The 26,512-nt window shown below is 48.8% G+C and overlaps 1 protein-coding gene across 1 annotated transcript; it reads right to left on the bottom strand.

Annotated features, from left to right (window-relative positions):
• Positions 1-258: 258 nt before the first annotated feature.
• VAX2 (ventral anterior homeobox 2) lies at positions 259-26,512 on the bottom strand. Its single transcript, XM_037048135.1, has 3 exons — positions 26,226-26,512; positions 8,890-9,077; positions 259-1,192 (listed from the first exon to the last, which is right to left on the bottom strand). Exons 1-3 carry the CDS (start codon positions 26,461-26,463, stop codon positions 743-745), a joined length of 876 nt encoding a protein of 291 aa, XP_036904030.1. The 5' UTR covers positions 26,464-26,512; the 3' UTR covers positions 259-742.

Consider the following 26,512-nt stretch of genomic DNA (forward strand, 5'->3'; position numbering starts at 1 on the left):
CTGAGTCCCCAGTAAAGGGTGCGCAAAAGGCACCACACGTTGATGTTTTCCTCTTTCTCTCTCTCTTCCCCTCACTCTAAAAATAAATAAATAAATAATTTTAAAGTTTCTTATTTGAGGGAAAAATTTTAACTGCTTCATATTGCTGTGTCTGTGGTGGCTGGGCCTTCTAAAGGACCAGATGGGTCCAACCTGGGTTTATCTTTGATGCCCTATCTCAGGCTCTCCGGATCCACCTTCTCAAGTATTTTAATATTTGAAAAAGGAGCTTGCAAAGGACGGTGCTTAACCACAAAAGCATGATAGTGCTATCATGGGCCTGCAAATTCAGGGTGGAAGTTCTAATTGGGAGCAGGAGCCAGGTACCCCACTCCCAGCCCTCCCCCACTATGAATACTGCCTCAGTTTCTACCTGCTCTGGTGAGACCTACCCCTGACCTCAGCCCACCTTCCTTCCCAGGGAGGAGAGGGGCTGAGGGTGTGGAGCGGCAGTGGTGGTGCTGTGGGGACTCCGTTTCCCTTCATCATCGTTTTCCTTTTATTTCAGTGAGGGGCACACACACACACACCACGCGGTCACACACAAACTTCCGGGACCAAGGCTGTCTGGTCCTGGTCCAGAGAGTCTTTGAGCTGGGGGGCAGGTGGGTCAGGGCATGTGGCTGCCCACCTCCACTAGGTCCGGTTGCGAGGGGGTGGTGGTGCTGTGCTTGGGGACAAAGTGTCACATGGGGGTGCAGGCTTAAGCGTTTGCTTTCTTGGCGCCACCAGGGCTGCCCACTCTCCGTTCTAGCCTGCTGTAGCTCCGGCTGTAGGGCTCGAAGGCCGAGGAGCCCAGCTCGTAGCGCGAGGGCAGGTCCAGGAGTGGCGCAGTGGAGAAGCAGAGCCCTGGAGGAGGGGGCGGCAGCGGAGGGGACGCAGATGCTGAGGTCAGCGGGGTGACGCGGGGGGAGGAGTTCCTGGGGTCACCCAAGGAGGTGCCCCTGTGGCTGGCAGGCAGGCCTGACAAGCCAGGTGTCAGTGCCAGAAGACTGGGGGCCCTGGGCACAGACAGCAACCGGCCCTGCTCCAGCAGCCGCAGGATGTTGGAAGTGGCGAAGGCTTCCGACGCGGAGGAGGACGCACGCTTCTCCAGGTCTCTGCTCTGGTCTTTCTTCTGTTTGGTGCGGCGGTTCTGGAACCAGACCTTCACCTTGGCAGAGTAGGGGCCAAGGCATCAGGAAGGCAAAGGGGACAGGCAAAGCAAAGCGGGTAGGTGGGAGGAGAAAAGGAGAGGAAGGGCGTGGAAGTGCACGGGCATGGGGAGTGGGGAGCAAGGGTGGAGTGAGAGGGGAAAAAGAGCATTCAGATCGTCATTAAGGTCTCCCCCAACCAGCCCGCTCTGGGTCAACTGATAAGGGACCATGGGCCCCCAAATCATGGACCCCCTTCACTGTTGACTCTGACCTAGGATGGTGGAGTGAATTGGCAGATGGAGGGTGGAGTTGTGAGGGCACAAACGAAGTTCCCTTCTTGGCTCAACATGTCTTCCACTCAGCCAGGTTCAGGGTTTCAGCCACAATCTATGTGCTGGTGATTCCCAGCTCGAGACCCAGGCCACTGTCCCACTGCCTGTTAAACTCCACGGGCACAGATCCAGCTCAGATCCACTCCCCCACACAGGGGCCTCCCCCACCCTCCTTCTTCCATGAGGGGCACCTCCATCTACCTAAGCAGAAACCTGCACAGAGCTCCCCACTTCCCAGCCTGGGCCTCCTCATTTCCCTTGCCCCTCTCCCCTGGAGCCTGGCAGCATCTCTCCAGCTGTGCCTCTACATTCCAGCTGTGCCTGGGAGAGCCACCTGGGGAGCCTAACTCACTCCTAACCTCAGACCAGTCCACTCAGAATGGGGGTGGCTGGGACCCTGACACTGGGAGCTTTAAAACTCAGGAGGTGATCCCAAGGTGAGAGAACCACTGCTTCAAGCTCTCCGTGCCTCACATCCGAAGCTTGACATTTGCAAGGCTGGGAGCCAGAGGAAACTGCAAGGCTCTGGCTCCTGGCCTGCCCTGAGTCTGACCTGCACAATTCAGGTGCACTCTTCCAGGGGGCACAGGTCCTACCCTGAAACACAGTGCACTTTGGGGGTGTGTGGTCTTCTCCTTGTCTTCTCCTGACCACGGTGGTCTCCCTGGGGCCTGCCATCTTGTTTCCTCCCTCTCCTGGTTCATCTGCAGCTCAGTGAATGCTTGGTGACTTCACCCCTGATCCCTGTGCTACCACACTGTGACCCATGGCTACACACCAGGGGAGGGGTGTGGTTTCCACTTGGCTGCCAAGACCGGGGAAGCATTTTCTGGAAGATCATCCATAACCTTCTTCAGGCTCATGAACAGTCATTGTTAAATTCCAAGACTCATTGTTGATTTGGAAATGATGTTAATATTTAAGAGACTGCTTCCTGTGACTGCAGGCACATACTTAATCTGGGATGAACGGTACCTGTATACCTGGGTGGCCCTGGTTTTCCTATCCCAGACCAGGAAGGTACCACCTAGCCTACTGTTCTGGAAGAAGCCAGCGGGGGCAGAGGTGGTGGGCACAGGGACGAGGAGGGCCAGAGCTGCTCCTATCCAGACTAAGTGGTGATCATGTCAGTGTTGGGACTTGGCAGTTTGTCCTCAGTCTGGCACCTGGTCCCTGGTCCTGAAAATGTCCCTCGGGCCAGCAGAACGAGGGAGATCCTGCAGCCAGCCTCTTCTCCATGGCCACATCTTTTCTTGTTTCCTCCCCTGACCCTGGCACTCGGGTCGTTCATTCCCACGACACATCAATAGCAAGCACCCAGTACATGCCCGTGTTGCCATGTGCCGAGACAAGAATAAACAAAAGTCCCCCTCTGCCCACTTGGGTCCCAGACACCAGTGGGAGAGATGGACAGGCCAGCAAGTGCCATGACGTGGGACTTTGGCAGAGGAGCAAATGATATAGTGGAGAAGACCCTGAGGTCGGACAGTCTGGGTTCAGTTCTGGTTCTTCCCTTAATTAGTTAGATGACATGGGGCAAGTTACTCAACCTCTCTGTGCCTTGGTTTTCCCGTTTGTAAAATGGGGATCCTAGTAATGCCCCCTCATCAGTTTGCTGTGATGATCACTGAGCTAATAGTACGGACTTAGCACAGTGCTGGCAGACGCTGACGTCTTTTAAGCAGCATGATGACCACATCAGCTGAAAAATATGTAAAGTGTCGAGCCTTCCCTAGACAGTTTGTCTTGAAACCTGTGAGCTGAGTGGAATCTGAGCCAGGAGTCTGTATTTTAATGGGAATCCAAGGGGTCCTACACCTGGGAGGTTTGCAGACTACACCTTGGGAAACATTGCTTTAGTCAAACACCAAATATTCTCCTTGAAAACAAAGTATGGTAATAGCCCTGGCTAGTGTAGCTCAGTGGATTGAGCGCAGGCCCGCGAACCAGATGATTCTGGTTCGATTCCCAGTCAGGACACATGCCTGGGTTGCAGTTCCCAGCAGGGGACGCATGAGAGGCAACCATACATTGATATTTCTCTCCCTCTCTCCTTCTCTACCCCTCTAAAGATAAATAAATAAAATCTAAAAAAAAAGTATGGTAACAAAGTGTATTGGGGGTGTCTAAAAACAAGGGGACCTAGACTACATGGGGCCCTTCCTTTTCCCTGACAGGAGAGGTGCTTTCAGCGCATGCACCCAGGGGGATGGGAGTGGGGGCAGAATTATTTTGATGGTTCCAAGAGAGATCCCTGTGAGACCACCTCCTGTTCTCCAGGGCCTTCCTTCACTGCACGGCCTCAGGTTCTGGGCAAGGCCAAGGGTGAAAATCAGCCGTGCTCTGTCATGTTCACTGTTCCCACATCAGAAGGACCCTTCAGCCTTCAGACTCCGTGGGTCGGGACGGGGGGAGGAAAGGGCTTCACTGTTCTGCCCACCCTCTCCTGTACATAGGCTTCTCATCTAAATGTTCAGACAACTCAACTTAATTGGGTACAAGGAAGTTAAGGAAGAGACTAGAAATTTGAATGAGTCCTGAGAAAGCCCTGTGTTTTCTCTGCTTGAATTAGGACCAGTCCTGAGCCCTCCTGGTATCCAGGGAAGACGGTCAAGATCTCGGTTGGCAGCAGGAAGAGAAGAGACGAGAACAAGCACAGGGAGAAGCAGGCACTTGGAGAGCCATCGGGCTGTGCATTCGGTGGAACACCAGAGAGGAGGTCTGCGATCACCCGGAGCTCACATCTTGGTCCGCAGCGACCTTTGGCTTCCATTCTCCACCAGACCTGGTTATACCGTGGTTCCTGTTCAGGGATTCCCACATGACTGTGCCTCCTCTTTTATCCCGTGGGAGTCCATCCCTTACCTGAGCACACTTGAAGAAATCTCTTATCTTTGCTCCCAAAGAGCCCTGACCAAGACCCCTCAGATAAGTCAGAGAAAAACCAGCCAGCCCCCAGAGAAAAAGCTGACTTAGTTTCCACACAGCTCCACTTGGCAAACTTCAGTGATATAAAACAAAACTCTAGCTTCCTCTCCCACTGTCCTGTTTCTTTCCAACTTTCTCAACTTGTCAAGTAGCATCATTGACCCTTTCTCAGCATGCACTCAGTTATTCAAGTCCAAACCATTTCGCTTTCCCTTGTCCTGTGCACAGAATCCATGAGCAGGTCCTAGCAGGTCCTGCCTCCAATGAGAGCACATCTCAGAGCATTCACCCTTCCCCTCTACCACCGCTGTTTAAGACAATATACAGTAGCTTCTAACTGGACCACTCTTGTTCCCATTCTCCTGTGGCAGCCAGAGTGACCTCTGAAATGCCGATCTTCTCATGCCACCCTTTATTCAACACCTCACCACCTCTAAGTGCAACATGATCTGTCCCACCTATCCACTCTATTACCCTCCAACTCTAGTCACACTGGCCTTCTGACACTTTTAGAACATTCTATTCCAGTTCCCACCATCAGACCTTCAGTTACCCTAGGTCTTGACTTCTTGTCTCCTGGCTCCTCATCTAGCTGCCTGTCTCTTCCCTATCATTCACATCTCAGCTCAATGTCATTTCCTCAAGAGGCTTTTCCCGACCGCCCTAATAAAGGATTTCCTTCTAGTCTCTATCATGTCATGTTTTGTCTCCCTCATAGTACTGTTAAGGAAGAGACAACATGGAGTCACTTATGCTAAGCCCACATCCCCAAACTGAGACTCAGTAATACTTCATCTAACTGCAATTTCATTCTCTCCCAGGAACATAACCTTAGTCAGTCTGGAATTTCCTGGTCAGCACTAATGAGATAATACACCGGATAGCTGCCTTCTGTCCCCCATAGTCAGGCTACTTACCTAAGCCCGAAACAATGCCCTCCAGCCTGTGAAAACCTTCCACTTCGCACAGCTCCTGAAAGCTCCTTCTACTTGCCAGATAGGATGCTGCTCAATGCATGAGTCATTCAATAAAACCAGTAAGATTTTGAAGTTTTGCTCAGTTTAATTTTTGTTACTTAATAGCACTCATCACTTTTAAATGCTGTTTGCCTTTCTCATGTAGCATATAAACTGTGAAGGCGGGTTCATGGTCTGTTTCGTTCTCTGCAGTATCCCCAGTGCCTAGAATAGTCGATAATATTTGTTTATTTATTTAAATTCTCACTGAGGATATGTTTTATTGATTTTAGAGGGTGAGGGGAGAGAGAGAGAGAAACATTGATTAACTGCCTCCCCTCCTGGGGACTGAACCCACAACCTAGGCATGTGCCCTGACTGGGAATTGAACCCACAACATTTTGGTGAACTCCAACCAACTCAGCAACGTGGCCAGGGCTTCAATAATATTTTTGAACAAAGGTATGGGTGAGTATACTGAGAATTCCACAGAATTCTAGCTATATAACCTTGGGTAAGTTAATTAACCTCTCTGAAGGTCAGTGTTCTGCAGTGGGAACAATATTATCTAAGGCCATTTTTAATAAAATTTAGAAAAGCTAATAAGTATGCCTACATTTAACTTCTTTGTGCTTCAGTTTCTTCCTCTTTAAAGATGGCCCCTGGGACTTGTGACTGGCATCTGACATGGGACTGTCCTGTGAGACTGAGCCCTTATCCTGTGGGGTCTGTGGTACCTCCAGGGATTAGTGTAAGGATTAAATGGGACTGAACTGCCGGACACCCGGTTGGTGCTGGGGAGTTGGTTGCTGTTGGTGTTGGAAAACACCACACACTTAGTGTGAGAAGCGGTGTCAGAAGAGAAACCTCACACCTACCCCACAGCTTGTGGTGAGGACTAAAGGAGTTTGAATATGTCAAGCACTCTGAACAGTGCCTGGTACTGCACAGGACGCTCTCAATAAATGTTAGCTATACTTTGTATTATCTGCAAAATTCTGGGGTTGGGGAGGAGAAGGGAGGGTAAAGCAAAAACCAATAAGGCGAGGATTCCTTGAGGACTCGCTGTGTGCCCAGCTCCGTGCTGGGCTCTTCCAGGAGGTCTGAGGAGACGTGGCCTCCAAGCACATTCTTGTCCTTGGGAAGTGTACACTGACCAGTTGGTGCCCACCACACCACACAAAACAACACGCACATACACTACAGTTCAAACCACGTGGTAAACTCTGCTTGGGAGGAGGGGAGGCTTCCTAGAAGAGGAGGGGCTTGGCTTTGCAGGTAAATGCAGGTGCGTGGGGACAGGGCAAGGGGAGGATGAGGACTGAAGAGCTGCTGACCTAGGCATCTGAGGTGCGCTTGGAGAGCAAAGTCTCAGGGGAGAGTCTGGGGCAAAATTAGGTGAGGCAGAGGGTAGTTAGGATGAAGGAGGTGGGCAGGTGTTGAGGGCTGACTCTGTGCCTAGACTTTGGGATCTGAATCTGTCTCCTTGCCGTCTACCAGAAGCTCAGGCCTGGTCCAGCCACTGCAGCTTTTCCGTGGCTTTCTCCAGCTTTCTCCGTGAGCACAGCCTGGCTTTCTAGCCCCAGGCTCAACCCAGCTGGAGGGAGGACCCAGCTGCAGTGGGCCCTCTGCTGGGTTGTTCGGGGCTGTGCAGAGGCATCTGGAGGAAAACAGGTCCAGGTGGGGAAGGTCAACCTGGGCTTGCAGGACATCAGGTCTCATCCTCCCTGACTTTCCCGCCTTCTCTTCTGGCCCCTCCCCACCTCAGTCTCTGCCCCACTTGGGGTTTACCCTAGAAGGGTGAGGAAGTTCTCGCGCACCTGGCCACCCCGTCATGAGGGATGCACTGGACAGCACCGTGTCAGTGAGACTGGAGGAGCTGGAGGAATTCCGATGAGAGGGGTGCACTCTGGCCCTGGCTGCTGCACACAGAGTGCCCTCAAAGGGCAGCGGCTGGCAGTTCAGGGAGAAGCCTCACCATCCTCCTATGTCCCTCCCCTGGAAGCGTGGTTCCCGCCTACTGGCTTCCTTACTCCCCTCTTCTCCTTACAAACCCCATTCGGGCTTTGCTTGCAATACATCTGTTGACTGATCCCCCTCATACACGGGGTTAAACAACTAGAGCTGTAGCTAACAAAGGGTCTCTGAGTCACCCTTGGACAAACCCTAGGCTGACCGCCCAGTTCACCGGGAGCATGAAGATGCTGGCCTGCTTCCCCAAATCCCTGCTCTGCAGCATCTTGGATGTATGACTCTGGGTATAATCTTTCCTCATCTGTAAAATGGGATAATGCTGGTAGCTATATCAAGGGATTAGTCATTGCCATACACAGAATTGTAACCAAGCAGACACCTTATTTTCTCTAATTTGGGTTTTTATCTTGATTTTTTCTTTTGACTCAAACTGGCCTCATCCAGTACCCTGACTCACCCACCTCCCTCTCCCTTGTTTAATCATTAAGTCCTCGGGACAGTGAGGTTTGGTCAATAACCAGTAGTCTTGGGGACAAGGTCCTAGGTCTACTGACCACCGAGACAGTTTTCAGTTAAGCTAAACAAAAATCTTGGCCTCAGTCGTGTTTCAGCTCTGGACCCAAGAAAGTGAACTGACCCAACAGAACAGACGGCTCCTTGCCAAACTGGACAGAACAACCCCATGGCTGACGTCGGGACCAGATGCAGTGATCGATCACCCCCTAGCCGAGCACCAGCCAGTCAGCAGAGACCAGGACCCCAGTTAGCCACCGTGACTAAGGATTTTCCCTACTAATCTCCCCACTGGAAGCCATCAGGGAGCTGGGTCTCTGAGTATGAGCTACCTGTGACTCTGGGCACAGGGCCACCTCCTTAATAAATTCTTACTTTCTTGGTTGAAAAAAAAACGCTCAACAACAAAAGTTGTTGGCGCAAATACCAAGTAAGCATTATTATCATTGTTGTTGTCACGAAGTAGCTCCATTGCCAGCTTGAAATGCCTCCATTCGTGTACAGTAGGTACTCAGTTTACAAAAGCTTTTCCTTTGGGTTAAGCATACTATTGTTAAAATGCTAAGCCCTTCTTGGCTGAAGGGGGTATTCAGGCCCCTTCTCTGTAATAAGAGGTTCTGAGCCACACTGGGATGAAGGGAAGGTGACGGAGGGTGGGGAAAGGCGAGGGTGGGAAAATCAGGTCCTGGGGGTGTAAAGGCTCATCTCTCCCCCCATCCACCCCCTCACCAGCCCTTTCTTTCACGTGCTAACACCCCCCTAAGCCACTCTGTGTGAGAAAACCCAAGGTTTCTCTAGCCTTTCCCCCTAGTCCTTCCAAATTGCCTGATGCATCAGAAGTCAGCACGCACCAACTCTCTGCTTGTCGGCACTGTATTTATTTTCTCTGGTTTAGCTGCAACTTCGTGCCTGTCCCTAATGCGTGTCTGAACTCCTCCAAAGGTGGTTCTCACACCCAGGCAGTTCCCAGGAGGCCAGGACAGGGGTGGAATGGCCTGAAAGTCCTCTCACCTGGGTCTCCGACAGGCTCAGCTGGCGAGCCAGCTCAGTGCGCTCCCGGCCCACCACATACTGGCAACGCTGGAACTCCATCTCCAGGCGGTACAGCTGCTCGGCCGTGAAGGAGGTGCGGGTCCGCTTGGGCCGGTCCAGGTCCAGGCCCTTGGGAAGGACAATCTCCCGGATGGTCCCTTTGGCATCTGCAGGGCCCATGAAAGGAGGTAGGTTAGTTCCCTAGTTGAAGAGTTAGGACACAAGCAAACATCTTAATTACATGAGAACTTCTCAAGCATGGTCCTGACTGGGTGACCTCTGACAAGTTGCTTCCCCTCCCTGGACCTAGCTTCCTTAATCACTCAATGCAATATGTTGCATCTAATAAGTGTATGTATGTGAATGAGCCTCAGGACAAATGTCAGGTCTACTATCAGTCTGCGCAGAAGCGGCTCATTCTGGCTCAACCAGGGTTCTGTTCTCTCGGCAGAGTAAGGAACACCTGGAAAGAGTATACCAAGTCTCCAAGTGCAGAGGCAAAGATGGGCTAGCACTGGGTGTGGTCAGCTGGGCGAGGATGCCTTGAGGAGATGCCCCGAGCCAGGTGCTAAGCCCTGTGTGTGCGCCCATGGGCTGGCGAGCACTCTGCACAGTCACTCCGGGGCCCATGGAGGGGCCAGCTGGTGTGAGGTAGAGGACAGCCTGGGGAGCCGGGGTCCCCGGGAGGAGCCCAGGGACCATTGCCACTACATCAAGCTGGGGTTCCTTCTAGAGGGGGGCTGCTGCCGCTCCACATTTACCCGGTTCTGAATAGCAGAGCCACCCTCCCAGGCCCTTCATGCCTGGGGTCGCCAGTATTCCGGAGCCTACTGGAGAAGTTGAGAACCCTGTGGCCCACATTCACCAGATGGTCCCACTTAAATACCTCAGTAACACAAGAGTGTGTTCAGCAAAAGTCAAATGTTTGGGGTAGGGGCTGTTATTTATTTACACAGCAGCTTTAATGACAGGGACAAAGATGATCCATATTTGAAGCATACATATGGATGGCTTAAAACCTAGTTATTAGAAAGTTTTGTGTCAAAAGTCAGAGTGTGGAAATATGCAGCACTGTATTCCGTACAAACCACGCCAACACATGATGTCGATGATAATCAAGCTGCACTAGCAGAAATTTACCATTACTTAGGAAGGTTAGCATCAGTGGCAAGACTTAACCAACTCAAGGCAGCCCTGGTCAAGGCACTCTCCACTGCCGCGGGAGCGCCGACCCCCTGTAGGCGGCGTGGCGGCCCCCCCCTTATGTTTTCCTTGTAGTCACAGCTGACACCTCTGCGATGCCTGCTCTGGGCCAGGCACTGTTATAAGCACTTCAACCCTTCCAGTGTCTCATTGAGGTTGGAACTACTGTTATCCTTATTTTGCAGAGAGGGAAAGAAAGAAACACATTTTAAGTAACTTACTCAAGGCTGCACTAACATTGTTCAGTGAATTCTAGAAACACCCTCATTTTATTTTATGAGTACCCTCTTTTATTAAGCCTTAATGATTCAACTGATAGGTTATAATGAAGAAGTCTTTGGTCATGGGGGAAAATGGAATCTTCTGGATGGGTTCACTGTTGCCCTGGAAGGCATAGGAAAGGACCTGCGTTTGGGATGTGTGTCTGTCAGGAGGCTCCTAGAGAGCCACAGGACTGTAGCCCCTACCTGGAGAATCCCTGCCCTGGAGGGTGAACCTGAGACCTCTCCCTCCAAATCCCCCACCATAGGATCCGAGGCTGGTTCTTCCTGCTAGGTCCCGTTCGCTCCTCCAGGGGGCGCTTTAGGTTGTCATGGGCTCTGGCTCGCAGGTTCTGCTCTGGATTTCAGAGGTTCTCAAGCACCTTGGTGTTCACAGTCAACCCTCCCGGAGAAGGAGAGTCTGGGTGGGGGACACAATCACTGCTCAGGGGTGGCCCTCCCCCCACCACTGTGCGGGTCTCACATAGGGGTGCCAGGCAGAGCAGGACAAATGAATGTGGGGCCTGCTCCTGGAGTGCTGGTAGGAACCGCGGGCCTTTGGGGACGACTCAATCTTCCCCCTCCAAGTCTTTCTATATTCCAGAAAGGTGCGGTAATGTTTGTGACCCTGTTGTGACTGGGTCCCCTTTGCTCAGATCTCACTATTTCCAGTTGTGAGCCCAGTGTGAGAATTCCTCACAACTCCCAAGTGACTCCATGTCCAAAGGCACTGGTTTTTACTAAAAGTGTCTTGGGGGTGTGGTGCTGAAAGCATCACCTCCTCTCCCCTGTAAGCCCCCCAGATCTTACTGGAAGCTTGGAGCCTGTGCTCCTAACCACTGAGGTCAGACCACCCACCATCACCTCCACACTTTCTTCCTTGTGGGAGAGCTAAGAGGAGCATTCCCACCCACAGCGAGCAGCCAAGGTCAGCTGTTCCTGCCAGGGTCAGGGGAGGCAAGGACCATGTAAGAAAGGCAGCTTCAGACTTGCCCGTCAGATAGCAAAACATGCCATACAGGTAATCACATGAGAAGATGCTCAACATTGCTAGCCCTTAGGAAAAGACAAATCAAAACTGAAACATGTTAGCATTGCTAGAATAAAGAACACTGAGAGTGCCCAATGCTGGTGATAATGCAGAGAACCTGGATCTGTCAGACATTGTTGGTAGGAATGTAAATGGTTCAGCCACTCCAGAAGCCGACCTGGCAATTTCTTGAAGAGTTAAACGTATACTTCCCATAGAACCCCACGATCACACTGCTGGGCATTTATCCTAGAGAAACAGACCTTAGGTTCACATCAAAGACAATTTTAAAAAAAACCTGTGCATGAATATTCATAGCAGCTTTAGTTGTAATGGCACCCAAATGGAAAAACACCCAGATGTCCTTCACTAGCTGAGGGCTTAAACAAACTGTGGTGTAGTTACACTCTGAGACACTACCCAGCAAACAAAAGGAATGACCATTGATGGACATGACAATTGGGACACATCTCCAGGTCATTAGCTAAGTGAAAAAAAGTCGGTCCCCAAAATTTTGTGCCGTATGATTGATTTCATTTATATAACACCATTGGAACGACACGGTTATTGAGGAGGAGCACAGATTCCTGGTTGCCGGGGGGAGGGCATAGTCATGGTCATAGTCATAGTCATAGTCGTAGTCATAGTAAAGGGGCCGTGTGAGGAAGTGCCTTAATAGTGACCAACCAGTTCTGTATCTTGATTGCGGTGGTTGTTACAAGGACCTACAAATGTGATAAAATATCATAGGATTATACATAAAAGCAAAATATAAGTGTAGGCAAAAATTAATCAACTCTGTAGGTCTGTAGACTAGTCAATTATATGGTGCCAGTATCAAGTTCCCGAGTTCGATAATGCATTATAGATATGTAAGATGTTACCATTGGGAGAAGCTAGTGATGGATACACAAGACCATCTTGTGAGTCTGAAATTATTTCAAAATAAGACAACAACAACAAACACTCCATGAAGCTGGAAGGCTGTGCTGTCACAGAGATGCACAAACCCATTAGTGGAAAGAATGCGTAGTGTTGCCCCAAAGTTTCTCTGCATTCCACTTGTGGTTTGTAAGATGATTTAAAATGGCAATGTCATTTCATTTCGGTGGTTAAGTACTTATTTTAATGTTTACTAGAAAAAAAAGTAAAGCTATGACTTTATGTGCTTAGGATGAAGCAAAAGCAGGTATTTAACTTTAAAATGCATTATGCTACAGTATTAAATAAATGGCACAGGAATATAACAGAAATGATGAAGATAGCATCCCCATGGGTAGGTACTGGGACAATGGAATCAAGACAACACAATTAGACCCACGTACATATAATGATAGTCTATGATCAAGAGAGCATTCTAAACGGGGAAATTTGATCTAGTCAATAAGTGGAGTTAGGTAGATTAATGTCTATAAATTATGTGTTTGGAATAAAATTAAATTATATTCTTTTTAAAAAAAGATTTTATTTATTTATTTATCTTTAGTGGGGAAGGAGAAGGAGAGAAACATCAATGTATGAGAAACATCAATGTATGGTTGCCTTTCGTGCATCCCCTGCTGGGAGCTGGCCTGCAGGGAACCGCCCTGCAACCCAGGCATGTGCCCTGACTGGGAATCAAACCGCGATCCTCTGGTTCTCAGGCCCGCACTCAATCCACTGAGCTACACCAGCCAGGGAGTATATTCTTATCTAGTACCATAAATAACAATAAATTTCAAATGATTTAGAGAGCAAATCATAGACTATGAAATGATAAAAGTGCTAAAAGAAATATAGGAGAGTATTTTTATAATCCCAAGCTTCACAGAAGAACTTTCTCAGCAAGAAACAAAACTGGAGCTGAAAGGGAAAACAAAGGATGTATTTGACTATATTAAAGCTAAAAAGGTTTTATATGACAAAAGCAACAAACCAAGGTAAAATACAAAAACAAACAAACAAGAATTGAAGAAAATACTTTTTTAAAAAATATATTATTTATTTATCTTTAGAGGGGGAAGGGAAGGAGAGAGGGAGAGAAACATCAATATATTGTTGCCTCTCATGCTTTCTCTGCTGGGAACTGGCCTGCAACTCAGGCATATGCTCTGACTGGGAATTGAACCACAATCCTTTGGTTCGAAAGCCCACACTCAATCCACTGAACTACCCCAGCCAGGTTAAGAAAATACTTTTTTAAAAAGGCAGAGAAATAATATTCAGAATATATAAAATGCAATTACACATAATGGCTTTTTTAAAAGGGAAATAGTGTAGTAGAAAAAAATGCTCAAGTGATTTATCTTGGCCACTCACAGAAAAAGATGCTGAATGGCCAATAAACATATGGAAAGATAAGCACAGCTTCACAGAAATCAGGTAATACAAGTTCAAGCAACAATGTGAAAATCATTTATCTCCTGTAAGATTGGAAAGGCATTAAAAGATGATGAATAAAGCAGGGATGCATTGTAAGAAAGTCTGCACTCCCATTCAGAGCCATAAATTATCACGACTTTTAAGACTACACTTGTCAAGATTAAAGATGCACATAACTTTTGCCCGGACAATTTTATTTGAGTAGGCACTTTTTGAGAAAACCACAGGTTCATGTTCTCCGAGGTATGTATAAGGGTGTCTGCTGCAGCACCACTCAAAATATTAAAAATCTGAAAGCATCCTCAGCGTTCCCCACAAGGCAAACGGCTGAACAAATTATGCTAATTCATACTATAAAATACCATGTAATTAAAAAGAATGAGGCAATGTCTATAAGAACCGACATTAAATGAAAGTTATTAGATAACATTTGTAGTACTCAGTTTCCCCTACTGTGATGGTCCCTGAAGCAGGAGCCGAGATGGAGCTTCATCAGCCTGGGTTTCCGCGTTCTGACATGAGCCCTGGGCTCGCTTGTGATGGACTTGCCACGGAGTGAGAAATACAATTATGTTTTATTCAACCTCTGAGACTTTGGGTTGTCTCTGCAGCAAAATCTAGCCCATCTGTAGTGACAGAGACTCCTCAGAATCATTCCTTTCTCGGGTAGAGTTTGGGGGAAGCACCAGGAAGTAGGAACAGCTTTAATTCCGGGGCCTCTTTGCAGGTAGGAGCTTGTTAGGGTGAAATGCATGAGTCTAAATGGAATGAGTCCTGAGACTTGCTGACCTTCCTCTCTCCTCAGAGAGGGGTGAGCTCTAGGGGTACTGGGGAGGGTGATTCTGTCCAAGGAACTCTTGCCCTGGGAGAGGTGGTGACCCCTGCCTCACAATAGTTAATGCTCCTGACTTCCAGGATCACAATAATACTCCCTTCTGGGACTTCTCCCAAGGGACCCCCTCAAAACCCTACCTGACTTCCTTCCCAAGCACTCCGGGAGTCCTTCACATGACAAGCTGTAAATGTGCTGATTTTTTTTTAAATAATTTTTTTTCAATCCAGACATGTGCCCTGACTGGGAATCAAACCAGCGATGCTTTGGTTCTCAGGCCTGCACTCAATCCAGCCAGGGCCAATGTGCTGATTTTTAATGTGTGACAAGGTCCCTCCAGCCTTAATCTGCAAGTATAATATGATTACTATGAATATCCCTTATGAAAAAACTCACTCCCAAGTTTATTGGGAAAATTGAAAATGAAAGATGCTTAGGAAAAAAATTTAAAGAAGAAGGAGAAAATTCTTGCTTATCACATAGCAAAATACATTACAAATTTAAAGTAACTAAAATTGTGTGATGCTGATGCAAGAGTTATGAACCAAATCCATGCATAAATTAAAATTTGGTATGTTATAAAGATGACATTCCAAAGTAGTTGGAGGAAAGGCAGAATTAAAGATGTGGGTTTTGGAAAACTAGCTCATTATTTGAAATAAAATAATTTGTCTCACATTGTGTACAAAAATAAATAAATACAAAATGTATTAAAAGTTTAAATGCAAACTACCAAGCTCTAAAAATTGAAAAGCAGCCCTGCCTGGTGTGGCTCATTGGATTGAGTGTCGGATTGAGAACCGAAAGTTTGCAGGTTCGATTCCCAGTTAGGGCATGTGCCTCGGTTTTGGGCCAGGTCCCCAGTTGAGGGTGTGTGAGAGGCAACCAGTTAATGTTTCTCTTGCACATTGATGTTTCTCTCCTTCCCTTCCCCTTTCTAAAAAATAAATAAAATGTTTAAAAAATTAAAAAACATTTTAAAAGAATTTTTAAAAAAGAAAGCCAATAACAGTGTTGTGTACCTAGAAATAAAAGCTTCTGCAGGATGAGAGATGGTTAAAAGACAAATGACAGATTGGGATAAAATACTCACAACACATGTGTCACAGAGTCTTAATTTCTAGTGCATGCACAGTATCTATAGATCACTGGGTAAAGCCAGGCAGCCCAGTGGGAAACTGAGGAGATATATGATGGGTTATTCAGAGAAGAAAAATGCAAGCAGCTAATACACATAAAAATATTCGAGCTCGGAGGGAATCAGAGAAAATGAAAAAAGAGCAATGAGATAATATTCATACACAGAGGCCATATTCTATCTATCAGGCTGGGAAATTTGGGCTGGCAAAGGTGAGTGAGGGAAAATACAGGTTTTCTCAAGTCTGTTAGTAAGAATACAATTTAATACAACATGAGGTTCTTTGGGAGGCAATTTCACAATGCCCAGCTCAATTAAGATGCATAAGTTCTTTGTCCTAGAAATTTTATAGAGGTGTCTACCCCAGGAAAATATTGTAATGCTTTGATAAAGACAGATCCACTATTTGTAGCATACTTTGTAAGAGAATAAAAAGGAAAAAGCTAGGTGTTTACCAGCAGGAATATGTTGATGAAATAACTGTATAATCAGCTATTATGTAGACATTAACAAGAAAGAGGTGCATCTCCATACTGAGACCTGAACGGGTGTTTGTTATATATTACTACAGGAAAACAGCAAGCGTATACACATTTTTTTACAAAGAACAAAAAGTAAAACTAATAATTGTGTGTGTGCACTTATATCTACTTAGGATCAAGTCTGGAGGAACGAACACTTCTTTCTTCTCTTTTCTCTGGGGAGTGGAAGCTGGTCAGGGAGGGAGGGCTTCTCCATCCTTACTTTGGGTACTTCCTTATTGTTTGGTTTGTGGCAAAGACTAACAAAAATAATTTTGTAACAAAAATTTTAAAATATCTAAACATAATACATTTATCTTTGGTTGGAGAAGAATTTTCTAATTAAGAACTAAAAAGAAAATGACCAGTAGGTGTGATTATAGTTTAAATTTTAATTCAGAAAACAATCATAGAAACTTTTAAAAAAGAGACCTGCAAAACATCACTGTAAAAGGGACCATTTCCTTAATCTATAAATAGTGTTTACAACTGTAAGGAAAAAAATGAGCAAACCAATACAGAAATGGCTAAGTTCGTGAATAAAACAGTCACAGGATAGAAAACTAAAATGAAGAATAAATATATGAAAATATGCTTAACCTCACTAGTAATTTGAAACGCTGATAAAAATAATTTTTTCACACGAAAGATTTTACGCTAAAGGATTGAGTATATCCCAGGATGGGAGGATGTGGAGAAATAGCACATTTATACACAATGGCTGGGAGTATAAATTAGTACACTTTTGGCATTTGGAAGTATCTATCACAATTTTAAGTATATGTACTTGGATTTCAAATACCCACTTCTAGAAATTTATTCTGTAATTATACTCATACAAGATATATGTAAAATGATGTTTATTTAAAATATTTTATTTTGATTCCAGTCAGGGCACATGCCTGGGTTGCAGGTCGGTTCCCTGAAGGCCGACTCCCAGCAGGGGATGCATGAAAGGCAACCATACATTGATGTTTCTCTTCCTCTCTCCTTCCCCTCTAAAGATAAATAAATAAATAAAATCTTAAAAAAATATTTTATTTTGAGAAAGTTCAAACATACACAGCATTAGAGAGAACAGTATAAGGAGCCCAGATACACCTATCTCCTGACCTCAATAATGATAATTTCAGAAAAACCCTGTTTCTTCTATATCCCAACAACCACAATACTATTATCCCAACCCCCAAGTCGACAACAATTCCTTAATGTACACTGTCACGCCTGTTCTCGCATTTTTCAGACTGTCTCATACACGAGACTTTTAGCAGCCATCTGTTCACATTAAGGTGCAAAGATGCTCATCACAGCACTGTTGGTGAGAGCGGAAGAGTAGAACCGAGCTACACACCTACCCACAGGGACTGTTTACATAACTTAGATCCCATCTGTATAACAGAATACTGTGCAGGTGTTGTTTTTAAAGATGTGGTTCTGTGTAGAAAGATTTCCACAAATGTCTTTAAGTGAAAAAAGCAAAACACAATTTGCAAGAAAATTCCACTTTTGTAACATATAACTTTCATACGTATTTTTTTCAGTTACTAGGAAAAGTTGGGGAGGTTACATCTTGGGAATGGAAGTGTGTTATATGGAGAAAATAAACAACTTTCAACTGCTACATGATATAGCATAACAGCATGGATTGGTTTTGTAAGTAGAAAGTTACTTTATAATTCAGAAAACAAAAGACATCAGAAACAAAATTAAAAGGCAAATTACAAACTCAAAAAAATTCCAACAGATATTGAAAGCAGTGAGCCACTATCCATAACACAGAGTTTCTACAAATCCATAAGGAAAGGGACATTTGAAAATTAAAAGTGGTTGAAGGGCATGAATTAATAGAAAGCAGAAGAAATACAACTGGCCAATACACATGAAAAGAAAATTAAGAGGAAAAACTGGGACAACTGTAATAGCATAAGAATAAAGTATAATTTATAAACAAAATAAAATGAAAACTTCATTAATAATCAAAGAAATAAAAACTAAAATGCCAGCAAATTACTAACTTTTTGCCTATAGGATTGACAAAGGTCATATATATGTCCAATGTAGGGAGAGGGCAAAGGTGGGGGCATAAAAAGCTAAACATCTTTTTTGAACAATGTGCCAATAGCTACCAAGATATAAAGTGCACACTGATGGCCAGCTGTGGAGACACAGCACTGATTATGGGGCGTGGGGCGTACCATCTATGGAGGGCAATTGGACGTTATCTTTTAAATTACAAATATAGATACTCTTCAACCTGGGTACTTTTAGGGACTTCTCTGAAAGATATACCTATGCAGGTGGAAATGACCAAGGCACAAGTTTATTTACTGCAGCATTGTATATAATAGCAACGGATAAGAAACAAGCTGTGTGCCTACCAGAAGGGCATACGTTCTGTAACATACACATTCTTTGTCCATAGTAGGGCTGAAAGAAAGTAGGGCCCATGCCAGCCCTACTATGGAATACTATGCATCTGTAAAAAGATGAGCAAGAAATCATTTACACCCCAAGATATAGTGCTAAATGAAAATAGTAAGGTGCAGAAAAACATAGAGATGTTACCATATGAGTTAATGATAAAAGAGAAAATATACTACAGCTGCACTGACTTGCATACGCATAATCGTTCTGTAGAAGGACTTACTAGGAAGCATTTTTTAAAAGTACGAGTCTGAGCTCGGGAACCTGAGGACGGGGGACAGTGCTGGGAGAGGGATTTTGCACTGGGTACTTAGCAGCAACTTTTTGATGTTTGAATTACATGAATTATTACTATTTTAAAATGAAAAAAAGGTTTTTAATTTTTAAAAAATTGTGTGTAAACGTTTTTAAACAGCAATTCCACTGCCAGGAATTATTCCTCAGAAATACTCAAAGAAGTGCGCAGAGGCCCGTGCCTTGCAGTCTTGCTTCACAGGGTTTGCATTCGGAAAAAACGGCTGGGACACCCATGCGAGGTGAGGAGAATTTGGCTTTCTTCAACCAGAGAACAGTGTGAAGTGGTTGAGCCTGAAAAGATGACCCCTGCAGATCACATTTTTTTAAGAAGGTAAACTGCAAAACAGGTTATGTAAAATGATCCCGCTTTTGCTAGTGTTTGTATATCAAAATGGTGAATGCCTGGAAGAACACACCTGAACCTTGGGGAGGAGGGTGGGGTGTGCTATTACCAGGAGCCTTCTTCCATTCGGTGGGGCTTGGGGTTTTACTTTTTGTTTTTCCTTTGTGTGTGTGTGCGTGAATGAATCCCCACCAGAGGATGTATTTACTGATTTCAGAGAGAGAGAGAAGAAAAGAACGAGAGAGACAGAGAAAGAAACGTCGATGGGGTCGTCTCGCACACATGCCCCGACCAGGAATGGAACCCACAACGTTTTGCTGCAAGGTACACGCTGCGAACAACCGAGCAACCCCCGCCAGGGCTACTTTTTGTTTTTAAGTCCTCTGTCTACCTGAAGTGTGGCTCTGCGGGAGGCTAGGTCTTTCAAAGTGTCCTCCACCCGCCCTGCGTCGGATCCGCAGCTGCCGCGTGTCCGCGGTGGGCAGCGGGAACAGCAAAATCCAGGACAGACCCTGACTTTAATTAACCCGGTAACTTCGAATTCCAGCGAAGGACCGCAGGCGCGCGAATTCGGCGGGGAGGAGAGACACGGATTCACCTGGTTATTTCTCTCACCGCGCTGGCTGGCTTTGCGGGTGGAACCGCACACCAAGCAGCCACAGAGCTGGGAGACTCACTACCGGTCTCGACGCCCTGCGCCTCCCCAGGACCTTCTGCTCCAGGCGGCCTCTCTCTCCCTGGGAATCCAGCGACCAGTATCAGAACAATATTTGAGGTCTTTCGGATATTACATTTCAGTGGTTTCCAAAGCTGAGGATTGCAGAAAATTCCAAAAAAAATATGGCGTCATAAACTTCATATTTTAACGATTATTCTGTGTTCTGGCGTTATCACCATTTCAGATTAGGAACGACATTTTGACGTCAAAAATAAGGAGGTCAACCTAGAACAGACGTTCCTCTCGGGGAAGGGCGTTGTGCCTTCTCCTTAGTGTTGCCGGCGCTGTCTGCTTTCACTCAGTCCACAAGTATTTACCGAACGCCTACTGTGTGCTGGGAACACACCTGAGCGGTAGTTCTCGGCTCCAGACACTGGCCTCCCTTGAACTTTGTGCCAACAGGGCTCCCTGGTCTCTCCGCTCTGGCCGAAGGGGCTGGTCAGGAACCCCGCAGGTCCCCGAGTGCGAGTCAGTCTCTGGGTTGGTCAGCGGAGCACCAGTTTCCGCAGCCGGTTCGTATGAGGAGCCGCTAACGCTTGTGGAATGAATCAAAGAGCAAGCGAGCAGACGGAGGGCAAGGCGGTAGGGGCGGGGAACGTGGGAGAGAGGATCGGAGGGGCTTTGCGCGCCCCAACGGCCTCACCCGCAACTACCCACCCCTTCCCACCGCGGCAGCGCTTCAACCCCCCACCCCCACCGCCGGCCCAGCCAGCCGCTGTTCTGGGACCGCTCACCCCTCGGTTTTGTAGACCATATCCCTTTCCGATGCTACCACCTCTTTCAACCACGTAGGATGCCACCCTGGTACCCCATTTGAGACCCTCCAACCTTCCTTCCGGATTCGGGGAGGAGAGCAAACCAGGCGCGTAGACCACGCTGAAGCCTAGGGACTCCGGGACAGGCCCGTCCTGCCGGGGTCCTCTCTGAGTTTCTCAAACTGGGGTATAAACTCACCTGGCAAACTGGCAAGTAGCCCCCTAGAGGCTTTGGAGGAGAGCCAGGCCGGTCTTTATTTTATGTGAAGCAAACAAGAAATAAAAGGCAAAATTCATATATTCCTATGCTGCCACTCATTTAAAATAGGAATTAAGAAAACTTGGCAAACAGAGTGGGAAGCTTAGGGTGACTAATACCCCAGGCTGGAGTAAAGGGCAATCGAAGAAATGGCGTCCAGCCATTAAAACCCTTAGACCCTTCTCCCCCCACAGGTGATGTGCAGTGGGCCAAGACCAATTTGTTTCCCAGCTTAGGCACAGGGGCACATGTGCCCTGTGGTCCCCGCCAATCCCAAATACTGTCTCAACAATCGAGAGACTCAGTCTCCCAGGTTGCCAAGTCACCTGTGGGCCACACCTGTAATCTGCAATCCTGTAGGTATGTGTGTGTGTGTGTGTGTGTGTGTGTGTGTATGAGAGAGAGAGAGAGAGAGAGAGAGAGAGAAAGAGAGGGAGGGAGAGATTTGGCAGCAGGTCCACAGCCACAGAGTCCAAGCCTCTGCCCAGAGCGGCCGAGCCAGCACGAGACTATAAGGACCACCGAATGCCCTGCACAATTCCATGAAAATGAAAACACTCCACACAGACACACCACACAAGATGACATACTGGGTTGTCGGTCTACTCCTCCGTGTGGTGTGGTGGGTGGGGCACGAGGGCATGTATGTAAAGGGAAAATAAAGACCAAAAGGATGGGGCTCAGCACAGACCAGTGGTGAGAATGTGTGCCCTTCAGCCAAAAGCAAACACAGAAAAAGGAAAAACATAACAAACATGGAACAAAACAATTCCAGGAAAATAAAAAAGAAACAAAATTCTCTCACAGAACCCCCAAATTAAAATTAAACTCCCAATCTCAAAGTACAGTCCCCTGCATAAACCCTTTACATTATTCAGCTGCGGCCTGGGGTGCTGGTCCTGGGTTATGGCATCTATTAATGAACTCAGATAGCGAAGCTCTGGTCCTGCTGTCTGCCGAGGAGAGAAGCTCTCAATCTGGTGCTCGTTCCTACACAGCACCACGCCTGCCTTCTCCGTTGCCAAAATGCCCGCCTGTGTGCCTTTGTTAGGGCTGCTGCGACCTGCAGAGGAGGCCTGCGAAGTCTGGGCAGAGTCCTCCCTAGGTCCAGTGGCTGCTGTAAATACCAGCAGAAAGCGAGGGGACGCAAGGCAAGCTTAGTACAGCCTGGGCCGCTGAAAGGGGAGTTTGTTCCTGCAGGCCACTCCCCCAAAGCGGTGGCACCTTGCCAGGAGTCCTCAGAGGCATTTGTGGCAGCCAGGTCCCTGCTAGGTGTCCACCATCCTGCTCTCTGTAAATGTTCCAATGTGTGTGTTTCTGGAGCCCGAGTCCAGTACTGTCCCTGGATTCTCAGGGGAGCCAGGCCCCTCCCCCACACTCACATCCATAAAGGGAATTGTCCAGCGGAAGCCAGAGTCCCTGGCCTTCCTCTGTCCTTACATGTCCCCAGCCACCAAGGGCTCCCAGGTGAAAGAAGTCCAGCTAGTTGGTGGTGGTGCTGGGGGGGGCAATCCCAACATTCACTCGTCCAAGGGATCCAGCAGTTTTCCTGCACTCCTGCTCCCAGACAGGTTGGGGCTCTGGGCCGGCCGGGGAGACCCATAGTTTGTGTGCCAAGAGAGTGCTCTGGGAGCAGCTTCTGAGTCCTATCCAACCTGGGCCAAGGTGGAAGCACAGAGTTCGAGAGCAGAGGGAGCAGCCCAAGTGGGTTTTTGAGATCTGCAGGCCCAAGGGACTGCTCGAGGTTAAGTGGGGACCGGCACCGCACTCATTGGGCATTGCTGGCAGACAGCCCGCCATTCCAGGCTGCTTCCAGACATAGTGTTCAGTTCGAGTTGGGAATGATCTGGGAATCACATGGGAGCTTCTGAGTGTTCTGGTGCTAGCAGAAATTGTGAGGCTGCAGGGAGCTTGAATTTGAACTAGTTTTCTCTTGTGACTACGGGGATCCCGGGCCCACAAAAAGGCCTTTGCACTGCCCTCACGCCGCCGCCACTGCAGTTAAAGCCACAGCAAGGAGGCAGCCAGCTCCTTCCCGCTGCCTCCTGCCCCTGGCTGGTGAGCCCTTAACGAATATGAAACAAAAGGATCCCTCAGCCCTGCACACAGAGATGTGCAGAGGCCTGCCAGCCACTTGCTCCCTGGGGAAGCCTAGCTGAGTCCGTGGCGAGGCGTGTGGTGCTCCGTTGTGTGCACACGCCTGCCACCCCAGCAGCCCTGTTTGTACAGCGTGTGGCACACAGCAGCCTCCATTTTGAGGTGGGGGCAGCAGCAAGGTCCGTCTCCCGGGTTCCCTGACCCGCATTTCCATAGAGGTAATCACTTGAGTGATTGGTTGAGCGGCAGGCAGTTCCTGAAGAGGATTGGGGGCCGCAAGTTTGGTCTGTAAGGTGTTGGGAATCCTCTTCTCATCTGCCAGTTCTTGACCCCAGGCTGCTCACCTCCACACAGTGCTGGGCCAGGGCCGAAAGGAGACCATGTGCCCAAGGGGGGATGGGGGGTGGGAGGGGGGAGAGTTTGGGGAAAGCCCCTGAGAAAGGAGGCCCACTCCCAGAAGTGGTTTGTGGGTCACCTCAGAGCTCCCCCTTTGCCATTCAAGGAAGTATTTCCCAAGGTTCTGCTGGGTGTTTGTGGTTTTATAAACATCACTTCTGACCCTTAGCACAGTCCTTCTAGGTAAGAGCTATGGGTTTCTTAGCACAAATGAGGAAACAGGCTCAGAGGGGGGGAAACCTAATTCAAATTCAAATGGCTGTAAGGCCAGTATTCCAAACCAACTTCCCTTAATTCCAGCACCTACGCATTTCTCTTACTGCTCTGGGCCCTGGGTCTCCCCAAAATATCTGCCAGCTTGGGATGGGGCCTTCAGGGGAGCAAGTGCTGAGTGGGAAAGAAGCGGAAAGAAGGGCAATGACCCAGAGGGAGTGGGGCTCATTCCCAGAATCCTCACCCCACCCGCCTCCTGAAGGCTTTGATGCAAACCCCTTCACTCCACCTTTTAAAATTTCCTCCAAAGATACTTAGGATGTGTCCTCAGAGGTCAAGGGCAAAACGTATTCTCTGTGTAGAGCATAGAGGAGGGACATTCATCTTGGGGCTACGGCACTGCTGACTTCTCTTCCCCAATGCAGGGCCTTTCACTCGTCAGAGGCCCCGCCCTGGGCCCCAGCAGGGCCTGGAGTGACGCAGGTGACCCCAGTTAGGAGGGATTAGTGGTAAATAACACCCCAAGTATCTCAGGCCCATAATAACCTCATTGTTATCAAATGGGAAAGGACAAAGGGATTTATGAGGGCCTTGTTCATATCTTTTGATTTTTTAGGTGTATATAAGAATGCCTTCTATGCTGTATTTTCATGATATTGTGCAAATGGGACGGCATCACTGTATGTGCATTTATGAAAGTACACCTTCTGAAAATGCACACAAGTCTATCCCTGCCTGGCTGTGGATTGTTTTCAGCATGAGTGTCCTGCACCCCACAGAACTCACAATTGTCTAGGAGAAGGAAATGCCCACCCATAGATGGGGTGTGAGGTGCTGTGTCACAGGCACCAGGGGGCCTTAAATGAGCAGCATCGGTTTAGCAGACTGATTTCTCCATTTCTGTAAGCCCTGAGGATTTCCTTAATGGAACTCCAAACTGGCTGCTATCACCTTGCACCCAGGACACCCCACAGTCCATGAAATGGCATCTCATTTAGTCCCAGGTGCCCAAATGGTCCACACACCTGCTGGAATCCCTGCCTTGCCCTACACCTCAAGCCCGCACCCACAGCAGCGGCAGGCACCCTGTCTCTAGGGGACCACATCTGACCCAGGACCACGCTCCCTGAGTCTGTGTCCAGGACCGCCATCAGTCCACTTCACGCTGAGCGGCCTCCATGCTCTGCCCTAGCCCTGTCCCCCATTCCCAGAGCCCCCCAAGCCCAGCAGCTGCGGGGAGGTTATATTGAACCAGACCACAGTGTCCCATTCTGTGTGTGAGTAGCCCAGCTCAGATCAGACAAATTCGGGGCCCTGGAGCTGGGGCAACCTGGAGTCAGGCTGGTTCCCTCCCTTCCCCAGGCGGTGGGTCTGGAAATTCCAGAGGACCGAAGCAGGCAGGACGGACGTTTAAGAAAGAAGAGGCTGGGAAAAAGCAGCGGAAGGAGGCTGGGCGAGAGAGTTGGTGAAGGAGGCCAGGGGAACCGTTACACAGTGGCCTCTTTTGGGCTGTGGGTCTCCGGGTCTGGGGCTCTGGGATGCTTTGGTCGTGGCCTAGAAAAGGGCCGAGGGCAAGACCCCAGAATCCGCTTTCTCCCCTCATTTTTCAGGGCGAGGAGAGATGTGGCGAAGGCTGAGCCAAGGGCTTCGAGAGAGGCTGGCTGACTGGGAGGGTGGGGGTGCGGTGGTCAGACCAGCCCGGTTCTCGCGGGGAGAAGGCCTGGGAGAACCGGGTACGCGGGCACAGTCCAGAGGCGCTCTCTGGAGAGAGATCTGAGAAGGCGAGCTCGGCAGAGAGAAAAGACCAGGAAAGAAGGGAGGTGGGAGAATGGGGGAGACGCGAAAGGCCAGGCAGAGAGGCCTCACCGACAACCCGCCGGGCCCAGGCGCGGCGAGGAAGTTGGAACCCAGAGTGAAGCACGGGTAGGCGGGTGCCGGGCGAGCCCTCCCCGCATCGCGGTGCCTCTCCAGAGAGCAACCCGTGCGGCGCGCCGCTGACGGTGGGAGACCAGGCTGCGCTGGAGGTGGAGAAGCTCCCCGGCCGCGGAGCGGTGCCCGGGCCTTTCCTCCGCGCGGCGGTTCCTGGCTCTGGTAACTCCCCGTCCTGACCCCTCTAGAGAGCTCCTGATGCTTTTCTCCGAGCCTGCCGCGAGGCACGCGGAGAGGGGACCGGACGCCGGCCTCTGCCCCTGCCTCCGCAGCCAGCCTGGGTGAGCCTCGAGCGAGGGGCCGGCCCCAGGGGTTGCGAAGGTACGACAGCGAAATGGGGATCTCTTCGGTGCCGTTCGAGGCTTTGTCCTTGATGTCCAGCACACAATAGGCACTCAAAATAATATTGACTGAGCGAATGGCTGAATCATGACTGATGGAATTAATATATTAATTGGGAGGTGGAGACAGCGGGAAGGTCGGAGACCCAAGTCGGGGTAGGGTAGGGGGTCCAGGGGTCCAAGGAAGCGAGCTCTTACCTCGTACCAGGATGCGGCGGCAGTGATCAGTCTCTCCGAGCCCGGGCTGCCCGTCGCTGTCGGCGCCGCTCTCCCTGGAGCCCGCGGGGCTAGAGGCAGAGGTCCTGGCAATCTCCCCCGGGCTGTGGCCGCCGCCGTCAGCACTGGACTCTTCCTCTGCGCGGCGGTCCGCCCCGCGCCCTCCGCGAGACTCCCGGCGTGCGGGGCCCCGGTCGCGCTCCGCGCCCCCATCGCCCATGCCGGCAGCCGCCGCCGCTTTCGCCACTGCCCGGCCAGCCAGCGCTGGC

Source organism: Sturnira hondurensis, unplaced genomic scaffold (assembly GCF_014824575.4).
Source record: "Sturnira hondurensis isolate 20B ecotype Veracruz unplaced genomic scaffold, ASM1482457v3 Scaffold0006413, whole genome shotgun sequence".
NCBI lineage: Eukaryota > Metazoa > Chordata > Mammalia > Chiroptera > Phyllostomidae > Sturnira > Sturnira hondurensis.